A 27,351-nucleotide genomic window follows, 5' to 3' on the forward strand; every position below is an offset into this window, starting at 1 on the left:
GGTCTGGTTGTCTCCCGCGTCGTCGACTTGAGGAGAAGCTTGCGCTCCCGTAGCAGGAAGCGAAGGGACGTCCATTGGAACAGCGACTGGAACGTTCGGGTCACCAAGTGTGGGAGGGTGTCCTGCCGGCGGTACTACACAAAGTAATCGCGTGGTCAGGTGCACGGCAACTGAGCTAACCGCCCGTGCCGCTGGGTTTTTTGACACGTTCCATGAACATAGCGATGCGTCAGGCCGCTACACTGTATAGCCAGTTCTCTTCTCATAGTTTCATGATTGAGGCTATCGAATATGACCAGTTATGCTCGAACACCCTCCCATCGCTCAAAGCTGATATGTTAAGACACTTGAAGGAATTGAGCACCGACGTTGCTGACGAACCTTTGGAGTCCAACTGCGAGCTTTCGGTTCTCATTGAATTTGATGTTTACTGGGAAGTCGTGAGACCAGCAACGATTCACCTATCAGATCGGTTAGTAGCAGCTGAAACACAGTTTGGATGGGCGGTACAAGGCGCAGTTATGAGTATGTCCAACCACACAGGCGAAATCGGAGTTATACGAATTGGAGTAAAACCTGGATATTACCAACAGTCAGCAGCGCAACATAGATACTGAGACGGTGTTCCAGGAGTTTCGTTCTACAGCCAAACTGTAGGACAGGCGATATGTCGTACGTCTGCCGTGGGACTTCGAAAAACTGCAGCGTCAGGAGTCAACAAAGTGATAGCCGATCAGCGACTCCGAATTATCTTTCTTGGAAGTTGCTTTCTGATGAAGCTCTCACGAAGGAATATGACTCTACAATACGAGAGTACCTGAATAATGGTCACGCTGAACGCGTAACGAACCTGGGGCCAGTGTACTATATGCCTCATCATGCAGTAACACTCAGGGATCATGGGACCACGAAGGTACGAAATGTTTTTTAGTTGTTTTGTACGAAAGGTACAAAATGTTTTAGCTTCGTCAAAAGCCTCTGGACCTAACCTGAACCCAGACGAATTACTCTTACAGATCCGTATATACCAAGTTACGTTCATAGCAGACGTCGAGAAGGCATTTTTACAAATAGTACTGAACGAGTCTGACCGTGCGATTTTTTGGGTACACAACGATTCCTACGCCAAACAACCTTCACCTCCTGTTGAAACATGGCGAATGACACGTGTTCCTTTCGGAACCAGATCTAGCCCGTTTCTCCTGGCTGCAACCCTGCGGCATCATTTACAGTCTGTAGCAGCGTTTGATCCCCACACAGCTGCCTTGCTTTCAAGTCACTTCTACATTGACGATCCCGTTGTCAGGGCTGACACCGACAAGGACGCGGCAGCCCTTTATCGTCAAGCTAAGGATATTCTTCAGAAAGCTGGTTTGATGTTAGACAAGTGAATTAGTAGAGACTCTGATAGCGGATAATGTCTGAAGAGGAGGGTGCAGCAGCTGCGAAAACATCGTCCATAAGGTTCTGGGACTCTGTTGGGACCTAGATAACGACCAGGTTCAATATTCGATGAAGTTCTGCGGAAACGGTCTGATACCAAGCGCTACGTGCTTGAAGCCGTCTCGCGCGTGTACGACATGGTTACGTCAAACTTACGTAGTGACTGCGAAGATACTGTTTCAGTGCATATGGTTGGTGAGATTAGGGTAGCACGGGCACACTTTTCGAATGTTTGTTGAATGTGTGGCATACCTGGTGTGAACAATCACATAACCTTTCGCGTATCTCGATACTACACGGACTAACTCCAATGGCTTCTGTTACAGAAAGGGAAGGCGACAACTAAAAGGGCTTGGCCATCCATCTTTACTCGTCGGAGATCAGACTGAACGGGCAAGCTCGAATCCCGAGCCCATGTCCCCCTAAACGTCATTGTTTTCTAACATCCCCCCCCCGTCCCTGGGATGATGTTCCTCCAACAGGTAGAGCCGCTGTGCTGGACGCGTGATGAGACTTCGGTCTGGAAGCCTGAGGGTAAATGTCCTCGCAACGCAGTCTTTCCCAGGATGGCGGGCGACCACAACGGCCATCTTCCACGTGAGGGGAGGCAACCTTTCATCTTCGACGACGACTGTGTCCCCAACTTCCAACGGGGTTGATCGACCATCCAAACTTTGGTGAGCAGAACGGAGCTGTAGCAGGTATTCTAACTTTTAGCGGGACCAAAACCTTTGGAGATCGCGGCGTTGGAGTTGCAACTGCTGGGCAAGTCCGCGCGTCCCAGTTAGGCAGTCACCCTCATGTCGAGAAGGGGATCGCCGATAAGAAAATGTGACAGAGTCAGGGCCAACGGCTCATGAGGGTAAGCGCAATCAGCTGAGCGGTCTGCTGTTGACCGCTGCTTCGACCTCGTGTAGCACTGTGGTGAGCTCTCCAAAGGTGTGGCGGCTCTTACCGAGAGTGAGCTTGAGGGCGGACTTCACAGTGCGTACCACTCCCCCCCCCCCAGCGCCACGGTGAGTAGGGGGTGTTAAAACGCCATTGGATGCGGTGTTCGCTGAAGAAGACCTGATCTGCGTCGGACGAAGGAAGCGCGACAAGTCTTGCGCTTTGTTGGAATGTCCAGGCGTTGTCGGAGTATATGAGAGAGGGAGTTCTGCGCCGAGCGACGAAGTGGCGGAAGGCCAGGAGGAAGGTCGCGCTGATCACAAGCTCCAAATGCACCGCACGGGGGAAAAGTGAACAGCGTGATGTAGCTTTTTGAAGAGAGGATCCCATGGTGGATGACGTAGAGGGGACCGGCGAAATCTACTCCGACGACATCGAAGGCGACGGCTGGCGTTATGCGCTCCCGTGGGAGTGGTGCATGCGGAGGATTGCACGACTGAAGCTTGGAGCGACGACAGAGAGGCATTGAGCCATGATACGCTGAACAGCTTGGCGGCCTCTAATGAGCCAGAAGCGCTCGCGAAGGTGAAGGAGAGTGGTTTGCACGCAAGCGTGACACAGCCGGAGGTGAGCCCGTGCGACCAGGAGATCCGTCAATCGGTGATGACTAGGTACGATGATGGGATGCCGAACGTCATCTGCATCTTGAAGGGCGTCGAAACGACCTCCAACCCTTCAGAGGGAATCCGAATCAAGGAAGAGATTGAGTAGACGGTGACTGGAAGAGCGTGGGAGCGGTCGGTCATGATGGAGGGCGTGCAGTGCCTCAGGAAAAGCGTCTTGCTGAGCTTGCTTAATCCAATACCGTTCGCTCGAAACGAGCTCACTGGAAGTGAGCGGACCACTCAGCGTAGCGGAGGGTCGACGGGTGTTTGCCCAATCCCGGAGTAAAAACGTAGTGCCCAAGCGGTGATGCGCAATACCCGAGTGAGCGTTGAGTACCGTGCCAAGTCCACAATGGCGACAGGGTGCGGACTCGCCGCGAGTGTGGCGACCGGTTTAGAGTCCTGCAGATTCGCCTGTTCTGGCGGTTGAGGTGCGGCATCGTAGTGCCACGCGTCAGTCGACTGCTGTAAAGAGGGAAGCCCATGCCACCAGAGCGGGTGGTTAGTTGTACGGCTGGGACGCCGCGGGTTACGAGATCGGCTGGGTTGTCATCTCCCGGGCTATGGCGCAAGACGTTTCCGGCTGTAACTCGTCGGATTTCTTCCACCCGTTGCGCGACGAAGGTGGGACAGCGCGACGACGTGTGGGTTCCGGTAATCCAATGGGGGCTCTGGTGAAATCGGTCCAGTAGAAAACTGGTCAGTCGCGAAAAATCGGAAGCTTCTTGACGTGTGACAAGTCGTGCTGAAATAGGAACGCCAAGAGCTCGAGGCGCCGTAACGACACAGCCTTCAGGGAGGCGACCCGTCCCTTTGCAACAAGTAGGTTGGGCACGCATGCGCTGTTCGGTATGGAGGAGCGTACGTAGATGGTACAGCCGTATGCGCGTGGACTGGCGTCCGCCAAGGCGTGTTGCTGAGTGTCTGCCCCAAACGTGGTGGGCACGTAACGTGGAAGACGCACGTCGTTGAGCAGCGGGAGCTCGGTACACCATTTGATCCAATCCATCGCGTCTTGCTGCTGAAGTGGCTCGACCCACGATCGACCAGATGCCCAGAGTGATTCAAACAGCAGGCGTGCTCGAATCGTAAAGGGGACCAAATATCCAAGGGAGTCAATATACGAGAGTGTAGGATCGTGCGCTTTGTTGCAGCAGCACTGGAGAGATAGTTCGTCATGCTGCTTACATCGAATGTGACTTCGTCAGAAGGGCGGTGCCAACGCAATCCCAGAACTTTCACGGTAGCTGCGTCCGACACGCTTTCGTAGCCGGTGCCGTCCGCCATAAACTGCTGGGTGAGCACAGGAGAGTGGAGCACCATTTGCGGAGTTCCATGCCCGCCTCGGAGAGAATGGCTACGGCGTCCTGGTACGCTCTTGCAGCGTCGTTGTCAGACGTGGCACCCAGAATGAGGTCATCTACGTAAAAAGCATGGCGTAACCGACGAGCCGAATCCGTGTACTTGCTCGCAACCGCAGTGAAATGGTGCCGAAATGTGGCAACAAGTAAAAACGGACGAGGCTCCAAACGGTACTCTGGTCATGCGCCATTCTTGAAGCGGGGGATGGCGCGTTTCTGGAGAAGGCAGATGCTCTATCCAAAGAAATCGCAAGGCGTCACGATCTTCGGGACGAATAAGAACTTGCAGGTACGCCTTACGAATGTCAGCGGTGAGTACGATGGGGTAAGAGCGAAATGACACAAGTTGCAGAAGCAGGTCTACGTTCAAGTTAGGTCCGGTGTGGAGAACTTGGCTGAGGGAGAGCTGCCCATCGACGTGAGAAGACGCGTCAAAAACGACGCGCACCTTGGTTGTGACCGCTTCATGGCGTATTACGGCGTGGTGCGGCAGATAACAAATTACGTCCGGGCTGTGAGACGACGGAGGTACCCTTTCAGCGTGTCCCTCTTCGAAGTACTCTGAGATGGTGTCGTGGTATTGCTTGAAGAGGCCACCGTGATCGCGAAACCGCCGAAGCTAGACGAGCGGGCGTGCTTCCGCGATCCAACGATTGTCGGCTAATCCGCCGAGATGACTGTCCCTGATAAGGAGAGGCACTTGATAGCGACGGCCTACGTTCTCGATGAGATTTTCGAACAGCCCGAGGGCCGGGTGATTAGCAGCGTGGACGGACTGTTCGGGCGCGATACCAATGCCGTCTAGTCTCCACATTTCGGACGGGTCCCAGGTGTATTGTTCCGCAGGGGTGCAGGCAGCCGACAGGGTAGTGACGATGGATGCGCTTCCGGGTGCTACCAGGGGATGCGAACCGTGAAGAATCCATCTCAAGCTTGTGTCAACTGCGGCGAGGCCCGATCGCAAACGGCGGATATTGCCCGATATCAGAGACCAATAAACGTCATAGCCGATGAGCACAGAGATTTGGGCGTCACCGGTAACTCCCATAGGGAGAGCATCGGCGGGATCTAATCCAAGGGCACGAAGGTCGGCGATAACTGAAGCATATATGGAGGTGTCGGCGAGGGAGCATAGTTCCGGCACTTCGAGGGCTTCGATGGTAATTGTGTCGCCGCCATACTCGCTCGTGAGCTGTAAGGCCACGCGTTTGCAGTGGTAGCGCGATGGCGATCCCGTCTGACCGAAAATGAAGACCGTGATGGCTTCTGAGCCGAGCACTGGGCCCACAAGGGCGCGCGACGCGTCAGAACGGACGTAGGTTCGGTGACTGCCCGTGTCGAAGAGCACCCGGACGAGGACTTTAGGGGATGTTCCGTTGGCCCACAAGCGAGCCGTTTGCAAGAGGACCGGAGCTCCGGATCTGAGGCACGTGGCTGTTTTAATCGACGGGTTTGACGAGCTGCGACCTTGGCTGCTTGATGTCTCTTGAGGGTGTTCTTGTGCGGGAGCTTCAGAGCGTGGGCGCTGCATGTTGCAGAGGATGGAGAGGTGACGTCCCTCACAGTGCGTACAGGTGAGCGAACGGCCGGTTCGACAATCACGGGCATAGTGGTTGAATTTGCCGCATCTAAGGCGAGGCCTAACGCCTAACGCTTGCCTAACCTAACCCTTTGCCTTTGCCTAACGCTTTGCGAGTAGAAGCTTGCGTTTTTGCGCCGGAGGCATTCGGACACGACGTGAGATTGGCTTGCGCAAAGCGGACATCGGCGCGGCGTGTTGGAGGTCGATTTGGCGGCGAGCGACAAAGCTTCTGCCGGATTGTCCAGATGACCCACGCCGACGTTGGACCGGCGTGGTTCTGTCGTTCTGTGCAATGTCCGACGGTGAGTGAACTGGCAATCCTCTCGACTTTCGACTTTCAACTTGGCTTCGAAGGAATTGCAGGTAGTCTACCACGGCTTGTGTCCGCTCGTGGGCTGGCGCGTCGCCGGTGGCAGATGTCTGAGGCTGTACCGGCCGACCTCCAATGTTCCACTGGCGAAATTCAAGAGCTAGCTGTTCCGGGAGAGAGCGCAGGAGCACTCGGTATAGTACCACTGCGTAATCCGCCTGGGGAACACGTAGATTTTGCAGACGCGAGGTACGAAACTGGATGGTGTCATAAAGGAGGCGCAGCTTATCCAAGTCGTGAGCATTGGGTACCGATGCCAGATTCAAGAGCTATCAATATGCGCATCAATGAGAAGCTCTCAGCGACCGAATCGGCTTTTGCGAGTTGCGATGGAAATGTTGTAATTCCCTTAGGTGATGCCGATGCCTTCGATCGAGCGCTTCGCAGGGCCGGTTAGGTAACTGAGCAGATATTTGAAGTTGTCGACCTTTGGTAGGCTATCGCACTCGTGGATAGTAGTAGTACTACTACGTGCTGAAATGGTCCCAGAACCCTTGCCAATCTTCGATCTTCTCTGCGACTGTTGGCACGTGCAGCTTGGGTAGTGCCACGGTTCGGATAGATTGTGACACTGCGGGACGGGAACTATCCGGTGCATTTGGCGCGACGGGTGGCACGGGAGCAGGGACGGACCTGGACGGTGACTTCTGACAGTGACGCGCAGATTTCGTCGTCTGCTATTACGGCACGTTTCGACAAGTTCCTCGAAAACGACTTGGTTATTGCGAATGAAACTTTGACGATTGTATGTGTACAGTACTCATGAAGATAGTTTTGGCTAAGTTTCAGAATCGCCCCGGCTGTACGAGACCGTCCCTTTAAGTGCCCAGCCAATGACAGGCCCCAATGAGACAAGCGGCAGCTCGCGAAGGAACCGGTTTCGGAAGCATCTCGGTGACCTCGCGGAGCAATACAGCACTGAAAACATAGTGCGTATATGAAATGCAGCATTGCAGGCTTTTGGTACCGTTTGATCTGGCTACCTTGGAATTGACAAGTGGCAAGACGTTTAGAATTCACCTAACTTCCCGATATTACAACAAAATCAATGCATAAGGGTCCGGCATTCTGAATGGTTGATGGTACGCGACGCCAAAATGACGTGTGGCTATTGTCGCCTGGGCATCGCAAGACGGGGCATGAGCGCGAAAGAATGCAGTGCATATTCGGTCGGTTTGGAGCCATTATTTAGTTTTTTTGCGACAACAATTTTTGGAAAATGTTCACCATCAGCAACGTATCACAACACATGAAAAAAAAGTGCACCTTGTATACCTGTTTATTGCCCCTTTAACAACTGACAGGGGACGTCAGTTCAAGTCTGCCCTTTTTCGTCACATGTGCACTCTACTTGGTACCAGCACATTCGGACCTCCGCCTAGCAGCCAGCTGCTAACGGGACCGTAGAACGCCTGCATCGGCAGCTTAAAGTTGCTCTACGGGCGGCAGACGACACCACGTCTTGGATCGAGCGCCTTCCGCTCGTCCAGCTAGGCCTCCGTGCATGTATCAAGCACGACCTCTGCAGTGCTGCAGAACTCGTGTACGGCTGCTCACTTCGCGTCCCCTCCACTGCCTGGGCCATCTCCGTTTGATGTTTAACGACTTCAAGCCCACGCCGCCTTGCACAGCTTCCAAAACCGCAATCTTCATCAGGCAGACCTCCTCCAAGTCTCCCACATCTTCATCTGCCACGACGCCGTACGGTCGTTCTTACAACCACATTACGAGGGGGCCGTACAAAGTCCTTGACCGTGCGGATAAGTTCTTTCCGTTGGATCTTCCTTATGGGCCTGACACGGTGTCCATCGAGAGGCTTAAGCCAGCCTACTTCGACACCCCCTCCCCCCCCCACGGGACATCACGACCAAGCTATCCACAACCTCCCGGTCGCTGCCCAAGCCCTGGACCCTCCTGAGCCGGACGCACGCCGACGGCGCGTCCACTGGGCCCCGCCCACATCTACCTCATCATCCCTCTCGTCGGTTCGGCGAGGGGGGAGCCCTTGTAGCGACATACAGATGCCGGTTATCGTTAGCACGGCTAATCGCAGTTATCACGAGAGATCGGGTGGCGCACCATATGCAGTGGGTGTGTACTGAGTTGTAGTGGAACGCTGTAGTGGAAAGTTGTTGTCAGTAAACGTTCACGTCCCACACAAAGCTGTTTTCATGAGCCTCACTCCTACCTACAACAGTATTCTGTGCATGAACGGTCGAACGGTCGTTCACAGTATGGAAGATGCGCCATCGTCATGGCTGCGGATCACCCGTTCACCGTTCTTCCCGTCATACAGACGCATATAAGGCTACTGCATGCGGGTGTTCAAGAAACGTTGGCAGAACTTAGAGAAGAATACTGGCTCCTTAATATAGTAAAAAGAATTCTGCACCAGTGTCAGGTTTGTCGTCGGTGAACGACTCGCGCATGTACTGAGGCGATGGCTCCTTTACCACGTGATCGAGTATCACCCTCACCTCCGCTTGATATAACTGGCACCGACTACGTGGGACCGCTCTATTATTATCAAATAGAGCGTCAAAGAAGTGTTACATTCTTGACCTTTCATGTGTGGTGACAAGAGCCATCCACCTAATATTCACGAGATCCATGACAACCGCAGGTTTTATGAAAGCCTTAAGAGGTTCTTGGCGAGACAAGGTTCTTGGCGAGACAAGGTGTGCCACGAACGAACGATATATTCGCATTGTTTTCCCATCCCATCCATAGTTTCCCAAACATCTCATTGCTTTTTTGGGGGGAGTGTTGAGGAAGATGACATCAGCTGTTGCATCCCAGCAACCCTCGTGACCTCGTTTGAGCGAGCCTCGACTTCTCGTATTGTATACCTAGGCGTCATGCCTCCTTGGAGACAGGTATACTAGGCACACGACATAACGCGTCTGCTGGCTCATTGCTCTTTCTTGCTGTGGATTATATGGTGCACGAGCATGGATTCAGTGGCATCACCCAGAACTGTATGTGGGCTGCTGCAGTCACCAAGATAAAGATCCTTCCTAGGGAGTATTGACGAAATTTGGTTACGTTAAATGCCAAAGCCAAAACATCTAACTGCAGCTGCAAACAAGACGCCCCCCGAACAGCCGGCAAATCGGTGTGACAATATATCCGCTGTCTATGATGCATTGCACCTCAGACGGATTGGTAGTTGTGAATCGTAATGGATCAACAGCGCCGCGTTCTGAAGAGATAAACGCACACTTCCTTGCATCTGTCCAATTTGGAGAAAATTCTTTCCTCAACAGCTCATACAGTGGGGCAAATAATGTGGGCAATGCTCTCGTTGTCAATACATGGATTATAGCACAACAATCATGCACGCTTCTCTATCCCACAGGGAGCATTATCTTAGCCGTCTTTGATCCTCAGATGGGGTGATACTGGTGTGGTGCAGAAACAAGATGGCGCTCCTGCTCTCCCTTGGACCTCAGTGTCGATACTCTGAAGCGAAGCTTATTTAGTGACTCTAGGGAGGACAAGAGACCGGTTGAGTTAAAGGCCCTAAAAATGCAGTCCTGAAAGGTTGGTAGTGTGAGCAATGGAGAAAAATGTGTTCCAGGTCACCACAGTGACGGCAGCTTGGAGAGTCCACTTGTCGCAAGCGGCAACGCAACTGAGCAGTAAGAGCAACGTTGCGTGGAACGAATGTCAGTTGGCTTCTAGTGCGAGGCCACGGATTCCATTAAGCGAAGAATGAAACTACCAGTATCAGCCGCATTAGAAGTGGCACTCATCACGATTGGCAACAATTAGAACAAAACGTACCTTTTGGTGTACATCAGTGTATGTCTACGCATTTGGAGGGGAGTATAATGGCGCGCAGGTGGGTGGCTGCATGACGGCGCGGATAACCGGACGAAGTTTTTTTTTGTTGCTCATCCGGAACCCAGGGGCGGATCCAGACACTCAGTTTGGGGGGGGGCGGTTTCTTTCTCGAAGCGTGTAGTGGGGGAGGGGAGACAGGGAAATCCAATCTATAAACTATCGTTTTGGGGGGGAGGCCCAACCGTGTCAGGGCTGGTGTCTACTTTTTGGTCCTGGGGGCGGCACACTCCAAAATTTGCGCCCCCCCCCCTCGCCCGTATCACACAACTTCTTTGGCCGTGCGCTCTGTGGGTGATCCCTAAGCACATGACGCCCCGACGACGCCATGACGTGCTGCTCTCCAGTTGTGAATCACCTCAGGTCATAGTCACGATTTATTTGTTGTTGTTGTTGTCGCCCCGAAACGAAACACTGAACAACGGAATGAATGAAAAGCGTACCATATGGCATCCATGAAACCTTTGATATATTATATTCTATTGAAAGGATAGGCTTGTACACAATGCGTTAATACATGTCTTGCAAAGACCACACTTGTGACCCGCTAACAATGCAGCAGAGCTTTACAGACGACACAACGACGACGAGTGCTCTGGGCCCCTCATTGACACACGCCCCAGGTACCAAACATGAACAATATGGGTTAAAGGGCTGAACAAACAAATCGCTAAACAGGAACATAAATATAACAGGAAATATTAATGGAAATTACATCCCTGCGAACCTTCTCACTTGCAAATGTAGTGATGACCTCATCATAGTTTGGCTGAGACGCAGCTTCGCATTCAATGCTCAGTAAGGTCAGATCACTAAGGCAAAAACTACAAATTGTAGGCTGCCATGTGGATCGAGAACGAAAATTTTTACTTCATGTGCCACATACGCACGTTGGTCTAGAACAGCGTGCATTTTATGATCCACTGTCATCGGTTTGTGGGACGCCAAACATCGTGAACTCCCAGCCATCCGGCCGTCATTTTTGCGCCCCCTCGGCAAACATCTGGGGGGCAATTGCCCCTCTTGGCCCCCGTAGACGCTGACCCTGGAACCCCCCCCCCCCTCCCTCCCTGGATTCGCCACTGCCGGAACCTATCCTGTCCCTATACTACTTGTACTGCATCATACTTGGGGTGTATTGAACGCCCTCGTATAGGAGAATGCGTAAAAGCTGTTTACCTGTGAGCCTGTTCAGTAACACTCTAGGTCTTCCGTTGTCTCCGTCTTCTGGCGATCCATTTGGAAGAAGCGAAACGTTCCATTCGAAGCCTCCGAAGCAGAAGAAGGACGATTCCAATCTCGTCGCAGATGCGGCTCCCGCGCTATAGTCCTTGTGGTAATGGTGATGATGTCTATGGTGAGGGCCGTGGTGGTGATTTGAAACGTGAGCTGGCACACGAATGTCTGCTTCGAAAACCGTGCTAGCATTTGCTAGAGAGAGTTCAAGAAGGAATTCGCCGGTTTCATCCGAGAACCTTCTAGACTGCAAATCGGTCATCAAGATCCACTTAGCTGAGCCATGTGCAGCTTGTTCCGCTGTGAACCGAACCTGGAAGGTGTTATCATACGTTATACATTATCTTATGCGTAACGATTGTGACCTCGTACAGACCCATTTGCTAGCTCGTATGTGGTTGTTGCCAGCGTGATTTTAATTTATACGGCGGGCATCATTGACTTTAGTTCAGATGTTTTCGATGTCAGATTAAGACGTGGCGTTATTTTATTTCACCTTCTTTGCGCTTTCAGAATCTCTACTACCGCAAAGGGCAGACACTGCAGTGTTTTCTGGGGGTTCCACAGTTTTATTCCAATTTCAGATTCAAGTTGGAGGATGTGCAGAAGTGGGCGAGAAAGTTGCAAAATTTGTTGAAATAGCACCGCGAGACGGCAACTATATTCGTCTTCAGAAGAATTGAAGGATTTTGTAAAGGGAGAGAGGGGGTATGTATAATTTCGGGAGAGAGGGGGTATGTATAATTTCGTTAAAGTGGACGGTCGCATCAGGTCATTTTATTCCTCGTGGACCGCCGACGTCTGCGTCGAAAACCCCACGCCAAAGAGTGGCGTAGTTTGAGTTTGACTGTTATACTGGTTATACGACGGAATTCCCTGTCTGGAAAAACGAGAAAACGGAAAAAACGAGAAAACGGAAAAAAGGAGAAAACGGAAAAACGAGAAAACTCCCTAAGAACCAATGAAGGCGCGACCTTGAGAAAAGGAAGGCCGCAGCGGGCGCCTCACAGAGTCACGGGGAGTCTGGACGTCGCCTTAGCGCAGGCGTCTCACTCCTCCGCTTAGAGAGTGACGTCACGCCGTGGGAGCCTCTGCAGCTGCGGAAGCAGCTCTGATCTTTAAAAATCGTGTATGTAATATCTAAGTGTTTTTCGGACGAAAAAAATAGCCAAGTAGATTGTCGGCCGATGCCGGACATAGTGGTATCGGTTTCATAGATGGGTTCCCGGATGCGACTGTCCCTTTAAAGGGAGGATTACATGACCCCGAAGCTATGGACACGTATAAAAGCAAATATGTACTTGTACACGGTGCTTTCCATGGCCTTTTAACTCGTTTGTCAGTGGAATGAATTTTTAAAGGGACAGTCTCGTGTCCCTGCCCCTTTCATAAAGTGTACCATTCGATTGCCCGTTGTTGATAATGGAATACTGCAAATTTATCCGACAAAACACGCCACAGTTATTAAATAACCGAATTAAATTGATAAAGATTGCAGAGCTGCCGCGATCTGTGTTAGCAACAATAACAACGGCCACGTCGCCCTGCGGGTAAGTCCGTGATAGGATACAGAAATCGTCTGCTTTTGCGCGCGCTAGTGCATCGGCGTGAGCAGACGACTGACAGAAGATAGTGGGCACCGCGGCAACTCTCGTGCATTTTCTTTCAGTTCTCAGGTGAGAAACGCGCATTCTAAGTAGTGGCAAGCATGGTGGTTCAGAACAACTATGTTAATCCTCAGAGACAAGTTAAAAGTCGCAGAATAACCCCATCCACAATCACAAATCTGAAGTCGCTGGCCATCGGCGCGCGCGGTAGCATTACAGCTCCGACAAAAAATATATTACGCGCGCTTCCATTACACTCCCCGTTGTACACTGATCATGATTCGAAATGAAGTGTCACTGACGACGCACATGGAGAAGGAGTACGTGTTGATTTAAAAACCGCATTAAATACTCGCGGAAAGAAAACACGTGACTTAGCTTCCGCGTATCCGATTGTGCGCCACATTATGGGAGACCCCACAGTCAATGCTCGGACTCCATTCTCCGCTCGCGGAGGTATATGCCTGAGTGTCCCCATTTCGAGAGCAAAGGGGATTACTCAACCCAAGGTGTTTCTGCAAGTTACAATTACCATGACAACGACGGCGCTCCCGCAGGCCGACGTCATACGTGACGTATGCATGAGAGAAGCGCAGCCTTCGTCGTCTGCTCTTACGGCACGTTTCGACAAATTCCTCGAAAACGACTTGGTTATTCCGAATGAAACTTTGACGGTTGTATGTGTACAGTACTCGTGAAACTAGTTTTGGCTCTTTGACTCTTCAGGCCACTGAAGGCGTTCCTTGGGGGCCGCCACCTCAGCTGCGACGACGAGGTCAAGAATGCGGTCCGATCATGGCTGCTACGCGCCGGTAAGGATTTCTACGCCGCTGGCATCCAAGCCCTCGTGAAACGCTGGGACAAGTGCATAAGTGCAGCTGGAGATTACGTTGAAAAATAAAACTAATTTCTCGCCTGCAAGTTCATTTTACTTTTGCGAAAAATGAAAAGTCCCGGTTTGACTTGAACACCCCTCGTATTCTAGGAAACAGGAAAAATTGCTGGAAAGTTCTAGGCAATTTGCAAAAAATAAATCTCTTATCAGTTTCAAAATTACATTATATTTAAATTGCATTAAAATTTTAATTATATCAAATTGTCGCGTCTTACCCCGTGCATAGCATCGGATGAATTATTTTTTAAGTTGAACACCGGATAACCAGAGTGCCCATATTTTGCATATATCTAGATGAATGAATGAATAAATAAATAGGATGTGGACTTACATTGACAGAATAAGCCTGCGAAACGCTGCTGCACATATGACAAGAAAAAAGACTACAGAAAATCGCGCCTTTTTTGCTGGTCTTTATATTCCAGGCAGAAATAACAGATTTTTTTCTCTTCGACGCAAACACCAATATTCTCACGTGCAATAAAGCGGACATGCAGAGCCACCTGTGAGTAAAGTGTCAAGCGCATGGAGCAAAGCGTCTCTGAGACAGGCGGCGTCGAGCAAAAAATGTCGCGTCTGGCCCCGTGTCTCATCTTGCCCTACCTTACCCTACTCTTAAAACGGAGGGGAGGCGGTGATGTCGAGATAAGCTTGCCGTTGCTGGCCACACGCGAGTGGGCATCGTCACGACTATGACACACACACACACAAAAAAAAAGGAGAGAGAAAAGGATGAAGACCACAACAGACCGCATAACACGCTCCCAGCCAATCACCATTCCGAATGATATCGATCATTCTGTCTCTTGATTTCAACAAATCAGGAGACAGCATGATATCATTCGAAATGGTGGTTGACTAGCAGCATGTTATGTAGCGAAGTTCTGTTAAAGTCCTCTTCCCCGAAGGTTTTTATGCAGAACGACTTTCAAAAACTCGCGGCCTCGTGCTCTTTCTCCAAGAAACGGGCCTCGCGGCAAGACCACTCTAGCGCACCTCTCATCTACAGTGTGCCTCCGTCCCATCAGTATTGGTCATCCTGCCTATGCCTCACTTTGAAATCGTCAACTCCCATCTCCCCCCTTTTTTTTTTTTTTTTTGGCTATAGTCGTGACGACGCCCACTTCTGTGTGGCCAACAACGGCCAGCCGGTCCTGCCATTACCCCCCCCCCCCTCCCTCTGTTAAAGTTCTGTTTAACTCGTGTGTGGCCAACAACGGCAATCTACTTCGACCCCCCCCCCCCCCCCCCGCTCTGTTTTAACAGTGTTGCAGAAGGACGCACACACGCTGGTACATGATGAGACGGATACCTAACCCGAGACAAGGAAGAAAGATCATGTTTCTTCCGTGTCTCGGGTTATATATCTCTCTCATTACGCTACTTTGATGAGACCAGCTTGTCGTCGTTATGATATATTGCCTACCGTTACGAGCTGTCTACATTGAGGCCTATGTGCGTCAGGGGAACGGACGTGCAAGCTGCAATAACCACGGATGCTCCTCTTATGGAAACCGGCTGCCGGACATAATCTCCTGATGATGATGATGATGATTGAAAGAAAAAAAAAGGGATTGTAGCCATCATCACGAGGGCCGGCTACCCCCAGATCACCTAAGGAAAGGGAAGGAATGCCAGACACATCCACCCACACCCATTGGAGATGTCGCGTATATGATAACTATAATATGTTCGACGTCTTCGATAGAGTCATAGACTGGACAATTGGGAGGGTCCGCCTTCCCAAGCCTGTACAGGAGTCTTGCACTGTATGGCATATTGAGCCGGAGCCTGTGAAACAATGACGTAAGCTGCCGTGGCATGGATGTTGGGAGGACCAGGGCTAGTTCGGGGTCAACCTGGTGCAGAAGGGAAGATCCAGCCTCGCCACAAAACCATTGATCTTTTGACAGCTTATGGCTCAGAGACTTTAAGGCACTCTTGGCGTCCGCCTTCGTGAAGTAAACACTGCGCACTGTACTATTTCCATGTGCTTTCCCGGCGTTGTGATCGGCCGCATCATGTCCGGTGATCCCACAGTGGCCAGGTATCCACCGGAAAATTACATCATGGCCAGCGGTCACTGCTTTTTGGTGCGCTTCTAGTATGTCATTAAGTACAGGAGCTGAGAGGTGGTGTGTACCCGGTGTCATAAGGGTCCGTAAAGCGGCTTTAGAATCACAAAAAATAACCCATTTTCCCTGTCTCCAGAATCTTGATGACTTCTCTATACAAATTTGTGATGCCGAATTATCGTAAAAATAATCTCTAGGTTTGAGAAGTATGGCATCACAGGGTGCACAATCTGTACTGCGTCTGGCAACACTGCTCCTTGAAGGTCGATTGCCATCTTCCCACACCACAACTGCTAGCAGACTTCCAACGTTGGGCAAGGGGCGAAAAGGCTCGTGCTGTTGCTAGGAGAAAGACGCTACTACTCCCGATGACGTTATTTGCTCTTGGAGAATCCGAAACTATGGAGTTTTGATGTTTTTTTTTTTAATTCGTGGAAGTGCCTAATGTTCATTGACGGTATTTATATCTTGCGTACTGAGTCTTCGAAGAGTTTTGTCAGCTATTTTCTTGGGCTGGTGTCCAACTGCTGCAACATTCCATTTTATAATAAATGGAATATTGCAGCTACATTACAGCGGCAAGTTTCTATAGCTGCCACTCATGTGCAAATTTCAGTTCCTACCTCTTTGATAGAAGTCATCCGCGTCGTCTACGATAAGAAAAGCTCGTGTGAAATGAAAATGATTTCCATTCTGTTCACCCTCGAGCCGGAATCTCGCTGGTTATCTTGTCTGCTCTATCGTGGGAAATATGCAAAGCGCGATGAGGATGACAATGATTGATTCGCCCGCGAGGGAGAAAAGGAGACTATAATCCCGACACATTTGGGACGGGCTACCTGAGGAATTGTATTCGATGAGAGTAAGATTAAAGACGATATAACCACGAACAGCGAGTAGAGACAAGGAAAGACTAAAATGAGGGATTGACGTAGTGTAGAAGGTGAGTTTGTGCATGAGTTGGAAAGTAGTAATGTCCTTTAGGGGAACAGACTGCGTGTGATCGTTTGAATGACAGCGGAAAAAGGATTCCACTCTATGTCGATACGGTTGCTCGTCCTGGAGCATTCAGGAGCGCGTGCATTGCAAACACTTGGAGCTGCACACCCAGGAACCTTGCCTATTCTGAACGGCAAGCTGATATCGATTCCCAACGATTGTCGGTGTACTTAGGGAGCCCCAGAAAGATCTCTTCCGTATCCTCTATTAATGGAAACTCCCTGTTATTTGCATTCAACCCTGCTTGGCTACGCATGAACGATTGGCTCTTCCCCAGATGACAGCTTGCACTGGATCACAATGCGCTAATTAACGAAGTGCGTTGGCATCCTGCCGAAACGTAACAAAAACTATTGCACGGAGCAGGTATGCAACCGAGAGGAGCAGTGGTTTATCCTTACTCGCAAGCACGGGGGGGCGGTCCTTAATACAGTTACGTTGTATAACAACTTTATGTATCATTACCGACATGTGTCTAAAGCTGACATAACAAGGCCTACCTATACACTCTAAAAACAGAACTTCACCGCATAGCTCGCCATGTGCCAACCATTGCCACGAATGATAGGGTTATAGCTAAGGAGTGACTTTTTTCGGTTAAACCCGATTCCGCCCGGTTATTCCCCTCCGAACTGACCTCCGACCCATTCGGGTTAAACCCGAATTCTCAACGAATTCCAGTCACTATAAAATACTCAAGTGACGTTTCCACTGAAGACGGTCATTTACGTTCCCAGCAATACACCCATGTGTGTCAGCACTCTCTATGCCTTCGGGGATTAGCGCTGGTAGGTCACCCCCTCCCCCCCCAAAAAAAAACATTAAGAAACGACTTAATAGACAAGAGGAGAAACAAAAGCACCCGATAACACCCGAAGGCACAATTATCCCTCGGTTTCTTCCCGAATTACAAATTAAAAAATAGCGCCCGATTTTTACCTCCCGAATCCGAGAAAGGCATTTAACCCGAAAAAGTCACACCCTAGTTATACCTTCTGGTTCGGAGGGAGAGAGAGAGAGGGGGCATACGCCTTTTCGTGTCGATTTGAATATGATAATTGACACAAAAAGGCGTACGCCCCCCTCTCTCTTCGAATCAGAAGCTATAACCCTATTATTCGTGGCAGTGGTTGGTATACAGCGTGCTATGCGGTGAAGTTCTGTTCTTATTGTAGGATGTGCGCAGGCAAGAAAAGCAGGGGGGCCGCCAAAAATTTGGGAGGGGAGTAGGGGTTCTGGATAAATCAACGCAGAGAAGAAAGGTCCGAGCATGGAATAATCTTTGAGGAATGCACAGTTCGTTTTCTTCAACTCGAATTTTTAGTTCAAATACACGAATTCGTTCTTTTAATTGCCTTATAACAATGCATGCTTCACAGCCATTTGAGCTACCTGTTTCTCCGAGAGTACTTCGTTCTTGGAGAAATGCTCCCTGTTGAGAAGTGTAAAGGTGAAGTCAAGGTAGCAGCGAGATCCTGGTGCAGGATTCCTAATGACGAGGAATACTCCAAGGACTTTTTCGTTGCGTACGAAGCTGAGGGCCCAGCGATGATATCCGAAGGGAAAGTCCTTGGTCGTTGCGTCTCGGTGCAAGTCGCGCGTCACGGATCGCGTCACAATGAACGTGAAGACGCCCGTGTTGGATCGGTCGTTGAGGCGCGTGAACCGGTACAGCAGCGCCATCGACGCCCCTGCAAATGAATACAGCACGCTCGTGAAACCAGTTGTGACACACACGTTCAAACAAACACAACGAAGCAGAGAGATCGGAGTCCCAGCAAACCATTAATATCCCTCGGACATCTCTACAAGGTCGCGAAATGTCCTGATTATCTCGACATCCATAGGATATGTATGGGATGTTGCACAATTCCATTCCGTTTTGGGCTTACTCCAGTAAACAACAGATGTCCCTGGTATGTTGGAAGAATATCGCGCTCTGGATGTTTGAATGTCCCATGACAGGTAGCCTGCAGATCCTAGGGATGTCTATGGGAGATCCAGGAAAGATTTGTTTGTCCTTATAGAGAAGGTAACCTGAATTAAAAACACAGTAGTTGATAGGAAGGGATGTCAGAAATGTCGTTGGGTATACTGTGGGTTGACGCAGAAACACAGGAATTGCGAAGATACATCCTCGTCACCGTTACAAATGGTTTACGCCACGCTACCCCTAACGAACGTGTGTGTAACGATTTGTATTTCAGTATATGTTCCATCCAGCTCGCAAATAGAGGTTACTGCGGGTTTTCCCAAGTGGTCCAAGTGAGGCGGGCAGGGTTCGGCATTTATGCTGGCAGGTCCCACGGTGTTGCTCTACTGTGATGAATCCTGTTAGGCTAAGGTAATGTTTCTGTTCCCAAATGAGAACAATAGTATCAAATGGGTTAAAACACACAATAAATATTATTTGCTGGTACGCAGTGGTCTCTACGCACTCTACAAACACTAAATATCTGATGCACAAAATTTTTGAAAGCAAAATATGTACGATATTCGTAACCTCCCGTATATATCCAAATATCCGTGACAGACGTCGCAGGGACTTTCAGTGGATCTACAAACATGACAGAAATGCTAGTCCTGGGATATCGCATGGATGTAAAACGGATCTGTGGCAAACTCCAATGGATATCCAAACATCCCGGGTGAGATATCTTACGGACATTTGCTGGATGTATCTGGTTCGCTGGGGTTACGTTGCCCATCAACGTCAAGGCGAGAACCACCCATTTTGAGTGCAAACCCAAATTTTAAGACTCGAAAATAATGTGATAAGGAGGGCGAGGAGAGAGAGAGCTTGCTTCCTGCCGTCGCTACACTCGAAATTAACAGATGGTGGTGTTGGTGCTAATGAAAGAGCTCGCCAATGTCGGCCTCACAGAGGTGGACAACGTCACGAATAACGCTCTGAGGGAATGTGCGCACTGGGCCGACTTCTAGGGGAACTGTGCAAACATATGTCTGCTAGCGTCTGAGGAAAACCAAGGAAAAACCCCAGACAGCACAGTCGCCACCGGGATTCGAACCCGGGTACCTCCCAGTTTCGACGTGACATGGGTCAGCACGCTAAAACAGTGAAAGTTAAACCATAATGCCGAATGACATCGTTCTCTTCTTTGATTTGCTGCATTTTTCTGACACTTATGCAGTAATGTTAACTGTCACGAATCAGGAGTGATAAAGGTATCATTCTGCGGAATGGTTGGCCTTCATGCGGTGGAGTCCTGTTTATAAGGTGCATACATTATTAATTTGCAGTAGCTCATATCGCGACTCATCCCCTGAGTCGTGAATGAAATCGTTCCGATTAGGTGAGATATGTTGTGCCACATCAGCGGTGAGCTCGTGACCCCGAGCGTATATTATTTGGGAACACGCAATGTACGCGTAGACGGTTCCTGCCAGCGTATTACACCGAAGAAGCGGCGTGTATAATTACGGCATTTTCGCAGTGACATAGTTAAACTACCGCCAAAGTGCGCAGTGTCCCGCAGTCGAGTCAATAATTTGAGGGCCCGTCCACTACGCAGGCCGCAGTAAAACTGTCTTTACGAGCCATCCACTGGCTACTTGGATGTGCGCTTGCACTGAGCACGGATCATCCTGCAGGTTATACGACCCCGAAACGTCATTTCACATGGCAAAGATGGCTATTTATGGCCACTAAACGATATCTCGATTGCGCTAAGTAACGTCGGGGTCACTAGCCAATTACGGCTTTCAGGATACACTTCGTAATCGTTTTCAACTTCCAGTATTAGCACAGTATGTTGACAAATAGCTCATGTACAGAGCGCTTCCGCTGCATAACGTGGGAATTTCGTATCTCGTGAATTAGATTCACCCAGGTTTTTGCCACAGCGTGGATAGTTCGCGCGGTTTTAATTAAGGTAATTTTGCTAACTACTGGAGTACTGGATGGCCTGCAATAATAGGGAACTGTATTTCGACCTGTGATTGGCCAGATACCTCAAAAAGTGGGTGGAGCCTTAGGTATACGCAGGTCCCATTAATGGCCAGACTCCCTTTTAATATACGGCACTGGTCTTACCCATCCCAGACCGACCTTCGCGAGGAGAGTTGCATGGAGTTAACTCCCTCGTTACTTGTCATTGTTTTGGAACGTAGGTGCTGACGTCATCGAGTAACTCGACCCGGTTTTGGAACACCGCTTCGAGTAGAATGCTACTCCCGAGTTAACTCGAGTAGGTTTAGGAACGTACGAGTGTGTTGTGGTCACGTGCTTCCAAAACCTTGAAGGAGAAAAGGAACGTTCGCGTGGCACTCTTTTGAGTTGGGATGACGCCGACATAAATCATGTAAAAATAGAACGTTCAAAAATAAATCTCTTAAAGATCAAACTTTCAAAATAAACTCTTCAATATAAATCGTGAGAAAATCCACGCTGTCGAAATAAACTCCGAAAAATAAACTTTGAAGAATAAACGCTTCGAAATAAATCTTTTAAAATCCACCATCCCTGATTGGTGGACAACCGACGGCTCTACATCCGCCACGAAAAATAGTGCGCTCCTCGCGCTTGGTGCTAGTCAGGGCTAGAACTGTGAACGAGGATTTCGCTACACCGGGAGTAAGTTGTCTGTCTGTATCAAGGAGGATATATTTATACTGCAAGTATGTATATCCTCCTTGTTCTGTATGTGACCCGTGGCCAGTGTTGTCAACTTAGTGCGGGATGTTTTCAGATTTGGCGACTGACGAACTTTTTTGGTCGTGTATCCTGACCGGCTATTGTACTCACTCTCTCTGTTTAGTTGTCTTTTTTTTTTGTGTGTGTGTGCGCGGTTTCGCCACAAAACTAGTGATATAAAGGCGCTGAATCCTAATTACGCCCTCTACTTTTGTGTGAATAAACATATACCCCCCCCCCTACTTTCGCCCACCGTATCAAGCGAGCATGTGGGCAGCTGGGTCCCCTTTGCACTACAAAACTGCGAAGGCAGCCGTAAAGGTTCGGGCTCGAAGCGCTGTCTCCTAGCCTCAACTCACATTGCCGCCACTTTAAATTCGGCCACGTGTAACAGATAGCTTGCATAAACATCCAGTGCGAATGACCGTCGCCGCGCAATCCGTCCACAAAATCGCCATAGCCATCTTCGCCCCCACCGGAAGCCTGTTAGCCTCGTTCACCGCTCAGTTTGCTCAAGGGTCAAGTGTGCGTGTCCTGTATTCATACGCGCATCGTCCTCATCACTTTTAAACTGGATATTTCGAAATCCAAAGTTGTATTTGAAGAAGTGTAATTGATAACAGTACAAGCATGAGAAAGAAACATCATAATAGCATGTTCCGCCGAAAAAAACATCGTGTCGCCCATAAACTATCGTACGGAACATTACATTCCTAAGCCTAACCATGATTTATTTTAACAGCGTTTATTTTGAAGGCGTGTATTTTTAAGCGGTTTATTTCAAAAAGTGGATTTTGAAGGGTGGAATTTCAAGCGTGGATTTTTTAATGTTTTATTTTAAAATATTTATTTCGGCGTACAGCCAAGGTTTTGGAAGCACGTGACCACAACACACTCGTACGTTCCTAAACCTACTCGAGTTAACTCGGGAGTAGCATTCTACTCGAAGCGGTGTTCCAAAACCGGGTCGAGTTACTCGATGACGTCAGCACCTACGTTCCAAAACAATGACAAGTAACGAGAGAGTTAACTCCATGCAACTCTCCTCGCGAAGGTCGGTCTGGGATGGGTAAGACCAGTGCCGTATATTAAAAGGGAGTCTGGCCATTAATGGGACCTGCGTATACCTAAGGCTCCACCCACTTTTTGAGGTATCTGGCCAATCACAGGTCGAAATACAGTTCCCTATTATTGCAGGCCATCCAGTACTTATAGGTTGTGTTCGTTTATTGGACACGCGCAACTCGAGAGCCGAATGAGTCGACTCTTGCTGGGCGAAAATGCCCTGGTGAGGCTCTCGTGACGTCATCACCCTGGCAGAGACTTCCGTTCGAAAATTCGAGGAATCAACACTAGAGGTGCTCGAGAGCCGACTTCCAACGACTCTCATCTCGATGCGAGTCGCTGGAGTCGATGATGTACGATGACACTCATACGTCACGACTCCGACTCTCGGGTCGCGCGAGTTGAATAAACGAACACCACCATACTCACCCTTATTTACTGAGTGCCACCATTTTGGAGAAACTAGATTGATTTGGATTGAAACGGATATCACTGGTGACAGAACAAAACGACGGATTTTGCGCCCACTTTTATCAACGCCATCTGCATGGAGAGAGGCATGTTGGGAAGACTCAGAACTGCAGAAATGGTTGCTGGCAGAAGTGATTTTCCAGGAGAGCGGCTGAACCGCTTCTTATCGTAGCAGACGGCTGCCGGTATGAACTTTTAAATCACGTAACGTAAGTAGATTGAATCAAAAATGTGCAAAGATGTATGTATAAATAAAATTCAATGATATGATGCAAAATCTTACGCATCAGGGGCGTCTTTCTTGCTATTTTCTTGGGATAGCTGTCTTAACTAGGCCTAACGGTAGCGACGAAACATCTCATTTTCGCGTAAATAATGACGACGGAGCGAAAGTTGAAGCTGCTTTTGCAAATGCCTACAAGAGGATATATGCTCAATGCATGAAGCTAAAGTAGTCTGTGAAAAATGTTTCTCACGAAATCTCCGCTTCGCCGTTCCAAGCACCACCCTCCATCAATTGGAGAAATTTTGGTGTCATGGTGGCCCCCACAGAAAACGGCAACAAATGAAAGGCGCCCAAGCTTGATTGACAGGTCGAGCCTCTTTTTTAGGCCCCTCCTAATTGCCAGACTCCCTTTTAATACACGGCACTGGGTAAGACCGAGTAGTGACATCACTCCAGCCGCGTCTCCTCCTTTTCGGGAAACTTGGAAACGAAACTGGAAACATCATCACAATACTCCGTAGGTAGCGAATAAAGAGACTTGACAGCCAGTTAAACCTCCTCCAATGGTTAGAAAGAGAGAGGTAAAAAGCGATGCTTTATTATACGGACTGGGATTACATAAGATGTGCACAGGTTGAAAACCGAAAGCAAAGTGAGAGGGGAAGGCGAGAATAGTGAGAGTTCAGAGACCGAAAGCAAGTCTCCCCCGCAGGTTTCGTCTTTCAGGTCCCGTGTTTATAGGCAAAAGGTCGCTCACGTGTTGCACCCGAAGAGGCCCCGCGGAATCCAGACATCGGGCTATTGCGATGTCTCGTCTACGAGAATGAAATGGAAATCAGAAGAAAACACAGTCCAGAATGGGCAGAACAGGAATAGCTCTCCAATACCTAATCCCTTCACGACAGGACAGGAGAGGAGAGTATAGGATGGCCTAGGATGGTCCATCATAACACCATTCGAAAGCAAGCAAGCTGGTACAGTTGTTTCATTACGCGTTTTGTGATTTGGTTTTCGAAAGTGAAACAAAGCGACATTCACTTCCGCAATTCCCAAAGTTAAGTTTTACTCTTTTTTTTTTCTCCTGGCTCAAGCCGTGCATTTTGTGCTTTGCATATGTGTTTTATATTCCATGCGCATCAGTTATGCAGTCATCCAAGCAAAATTTGCGTCATATTGTATTATTCATTTCTTGGTTTCAGGCTTCCTGAACTGCTGGAAAAGAATCACGACTGCTTATTTTTCCTAAATCTTGCTAGAAATTTTAAAATTTGGATTGGATAGTTGTTGGCTTTATTGTGTTGTATTACTTTTAGAAACTATGTAGCCATCTCGTAGTAGGTCCATAACGTCTTCCCACCCATCATCACCGAAAAAAGCCGCTCGCCTCCATGCTTACTCGATGACAGCGTAACATGATTTCCCAAATCTACTCGATCGGTTAGCTACTCTAGAGTGACGTGGTACAACCCTGTCACGTGATGTACCCAACTCGGGAGTAGGTTTAGGAACGCACTCTCAAAATGGCTTTCGCAAAGATTCTCCCAGCCCAAAATGTGCCCATTGAATGGAGAGCGAAGTGCGTTTGTGGAAGTGCTGTCCTCATCTTACTCGAACAGAAGGGGAAAGAGTCCTCTGTCCTACCTACGCAGTGGATGTACCTCGAAATAAAGTGATCGAAATCCACTGTAAATAAAAAAAAACTGTAAATAACTGTTATCTGACTATAAAATGCGGGAGACTGCCAACGGCGAACTTAGACGAACCTGAAGCCTAAGTTCGTCCAGTGTATGAGACAACTTGATGCGTCGAGAAAAATAATCAGAACTCGTCTATAGGACAGCGGGCAGCACCGTGCGCAGCGCTGTTCAATAGGAGCGTTACGATTACTTATCTGTACGCATCAAGTTATCTCTACACTGAACCAACTTAGCCTCATTCATCCATAAACGAAATATAGTGATCGAAATCCCCGTTGCAAAATAAACTACTGTAAATAAATGTTACCTGACTATAAAATGCCCAGTCGCGCGCAGGAGACTGCCAACGGCGAACTTGGACTAACCTGGGAGACTAAGTTCGTTCAGTTAAGAGCATTCTCGTTGATTTTCCTTGTTTCGAGAACGTGAATTTCGAGATCGGGGATTTCACAACCGAGAAAGTGAAGGTTTGAATACAACTTATTTAATACATGAAGTCAGGATTAGACGAACATTATACACATAGCCGGCCGACCATCCATCTGCACGTCCACACCCGAAGTCCCCGTTGGCCGCGTCTCTTCTTTCCTCGGTTTCTGTCTCGCATTTCCCTTTCCACATTTACTAATTGCATGGGCATGCATCTTGCAGACACTTCCGACCCAAAGACGACATTGCCGGTGCCAGGTAGTCGCTGTCGGCGTAGCAGGGCAAAGGGGAAAAGTCCTTGGACGCGGTCTCAGGCGGCGTAGCCGAACAACAGGGAAGAGTCCTTGGACGCGACACCAGTCTCCAAGTAGTTTGTCGTCGTATTGTCCGTCCCACCTAGGGAAGTAATTGCACCCGCGCTTAGAGGAACCTCGCCTAAGGGCAAATGTTCGAGGGATATCCCGGAAGAAAGGGGCTCTCCGAGGGTCGGCTTGACAGGGAATATCTAGAGTCACTAAATAAGGAATATCGAGGTCCGCCCCCAGGGGTCACTAAACTAAACCTTATTTAGTGACTATTTGCTTACCTACACACAATTTTATTCCAGTCAACAGCCTTGTCGTCCTTTGCAAGATTTAGAATAGGGGACAAAAGCCTTTAGCTGCGGGTATAGTGTCGCCGCCCCTGCGCATGCATCGAACCCAAACCGCATTTAGGGTTTGGGCCCGCACGCTATTTTTTTTTTTTTTCAAAATAGACAGTAGGCAGTTCTAGAATAGGGCATCCAAGCGCTTTGGGTCTCACGGAAATAAGCAGTCGTCACCGATAATTGCGCAAAACATAGTTTGGGTTTGGGCATGTACAGTGACAACCCCTATCTCTTTGGGGCCCGAAAGCGCTTGGATACCCTCGTCTGGAACTACGAAAACAGAGTTTTAGTACAGAATACCCAACCACTTTGGGTTTGGGTTGGGTTGGGTGCACGCGAAAGTAGCGTGAGGCACTGGACCTCGCCCCAAAGTGAACTTGCGTCATCCTTGCGAGAAGCGAGACGTTGCAAGAAAGCTAGACCCACGAAAAAAGAAGAAAAAGAAGAAGAGTGAAACGAGCACATCGTTTAGTGTAACAAACTTAGCAACGATGTTTGGTACTAGAGCTCATATTTTTCAAACGAATTTCGAACACAAAAGGAATGCTGTGGCTATCGCATGATGGTGCCGCAAGCACCTTGCGTTTCTCTAAATCTCTCATGTTACCTTTGTTTGCATCCGCCGCAATTCCTCCCGTATTCTAAAACAGCCTCATTTTATCTGAACGTGTTTAGGCCTCGCTTCGCTAAGCGGGTGAGCCCTGAGGACAGGGCTTTCAGGGCGACGTACAGCCGTGCATAAAAACGGGAGTCTGGACATTAATGGGAGCTGACAATACGTAGAGCTCCATTCACTTTTTGGGGTGTCTGGCCAATCACCGGCCGAAACACAGTTCGGTATTATTACAGGCTATCCACAGTTATATCTCACCCTTATTTGGGCGCCACCATGTTGGGGAAACTGGATTGGTTTGAATTGAAACGGATATCTCTCCCTACATACCAAAACGATGGATTTTGCGGTCACTTTTATCAACGCCATCCGGATGGAGAGAGGCATGTCGGGAAGACGCACCCCGAACCATCACCCCGAATGACAACGTTTTCGCCCCTGATTTGTTGAAAACGGGAGGAGGATGCCTATTTTGCCCCATTATGCACGGCACAAAATAGGCTCCTCCTCCCGTTTTCAACAAATCAGGGGCGAGAACGTTGTCATTCGGGATGGTGGTTGGCTAGGAGCGTGCTATGTGGTG

At 49.2% G+C, this 27,351-nt stretch overlaps 1 protein-coding gene across 1 annotated transcript in view; it reads right to left on the reverse strand.

Moving 5' to 3' along the window:
• The window catches only part of LOC135377855 (uncharacterized), a 250,025-nt gene that overhangs the window by 16,041 nt on the left and 206,633 nt on the right, over window positions 1–27,351 (reverse strand). The window contains exons 6-7 of the mRNA XM_064610568.1: window positions 18,357–18,655; window positions 11,332–11,701 (exon numbers count right to left, since the gene is read on the reverse strand). Of these exons, the coding sequence (XP_064466638.1) occupies window positions 11,332–11,701; window positions 18,357–18,647 (661 nt within the window). The 5' untranslated portion in view covers window positions 18,648–18,655. The remainder of the gene's footprint in view (window positions 1–11,331; window positions 11,702–18,356; window positions 18,656–27,351) is intronic.

The sequence above is a fragment of the Ornithodoros turicata genome, chromosome 1 (genome assembly GCF_037126465.1).
Source record: "Ornithodoros turicata isolate Travis chromosome 1, ASM3712646v1, whole genome shotgun sequence".
In the NCBI taxonomy this organism is placed as follows: Eukaryota; Metazoa; Arthropoda; class Arachnida; order Ixodida; family Argasidae; genus Ornithodoros; species Ornithodoros turicata.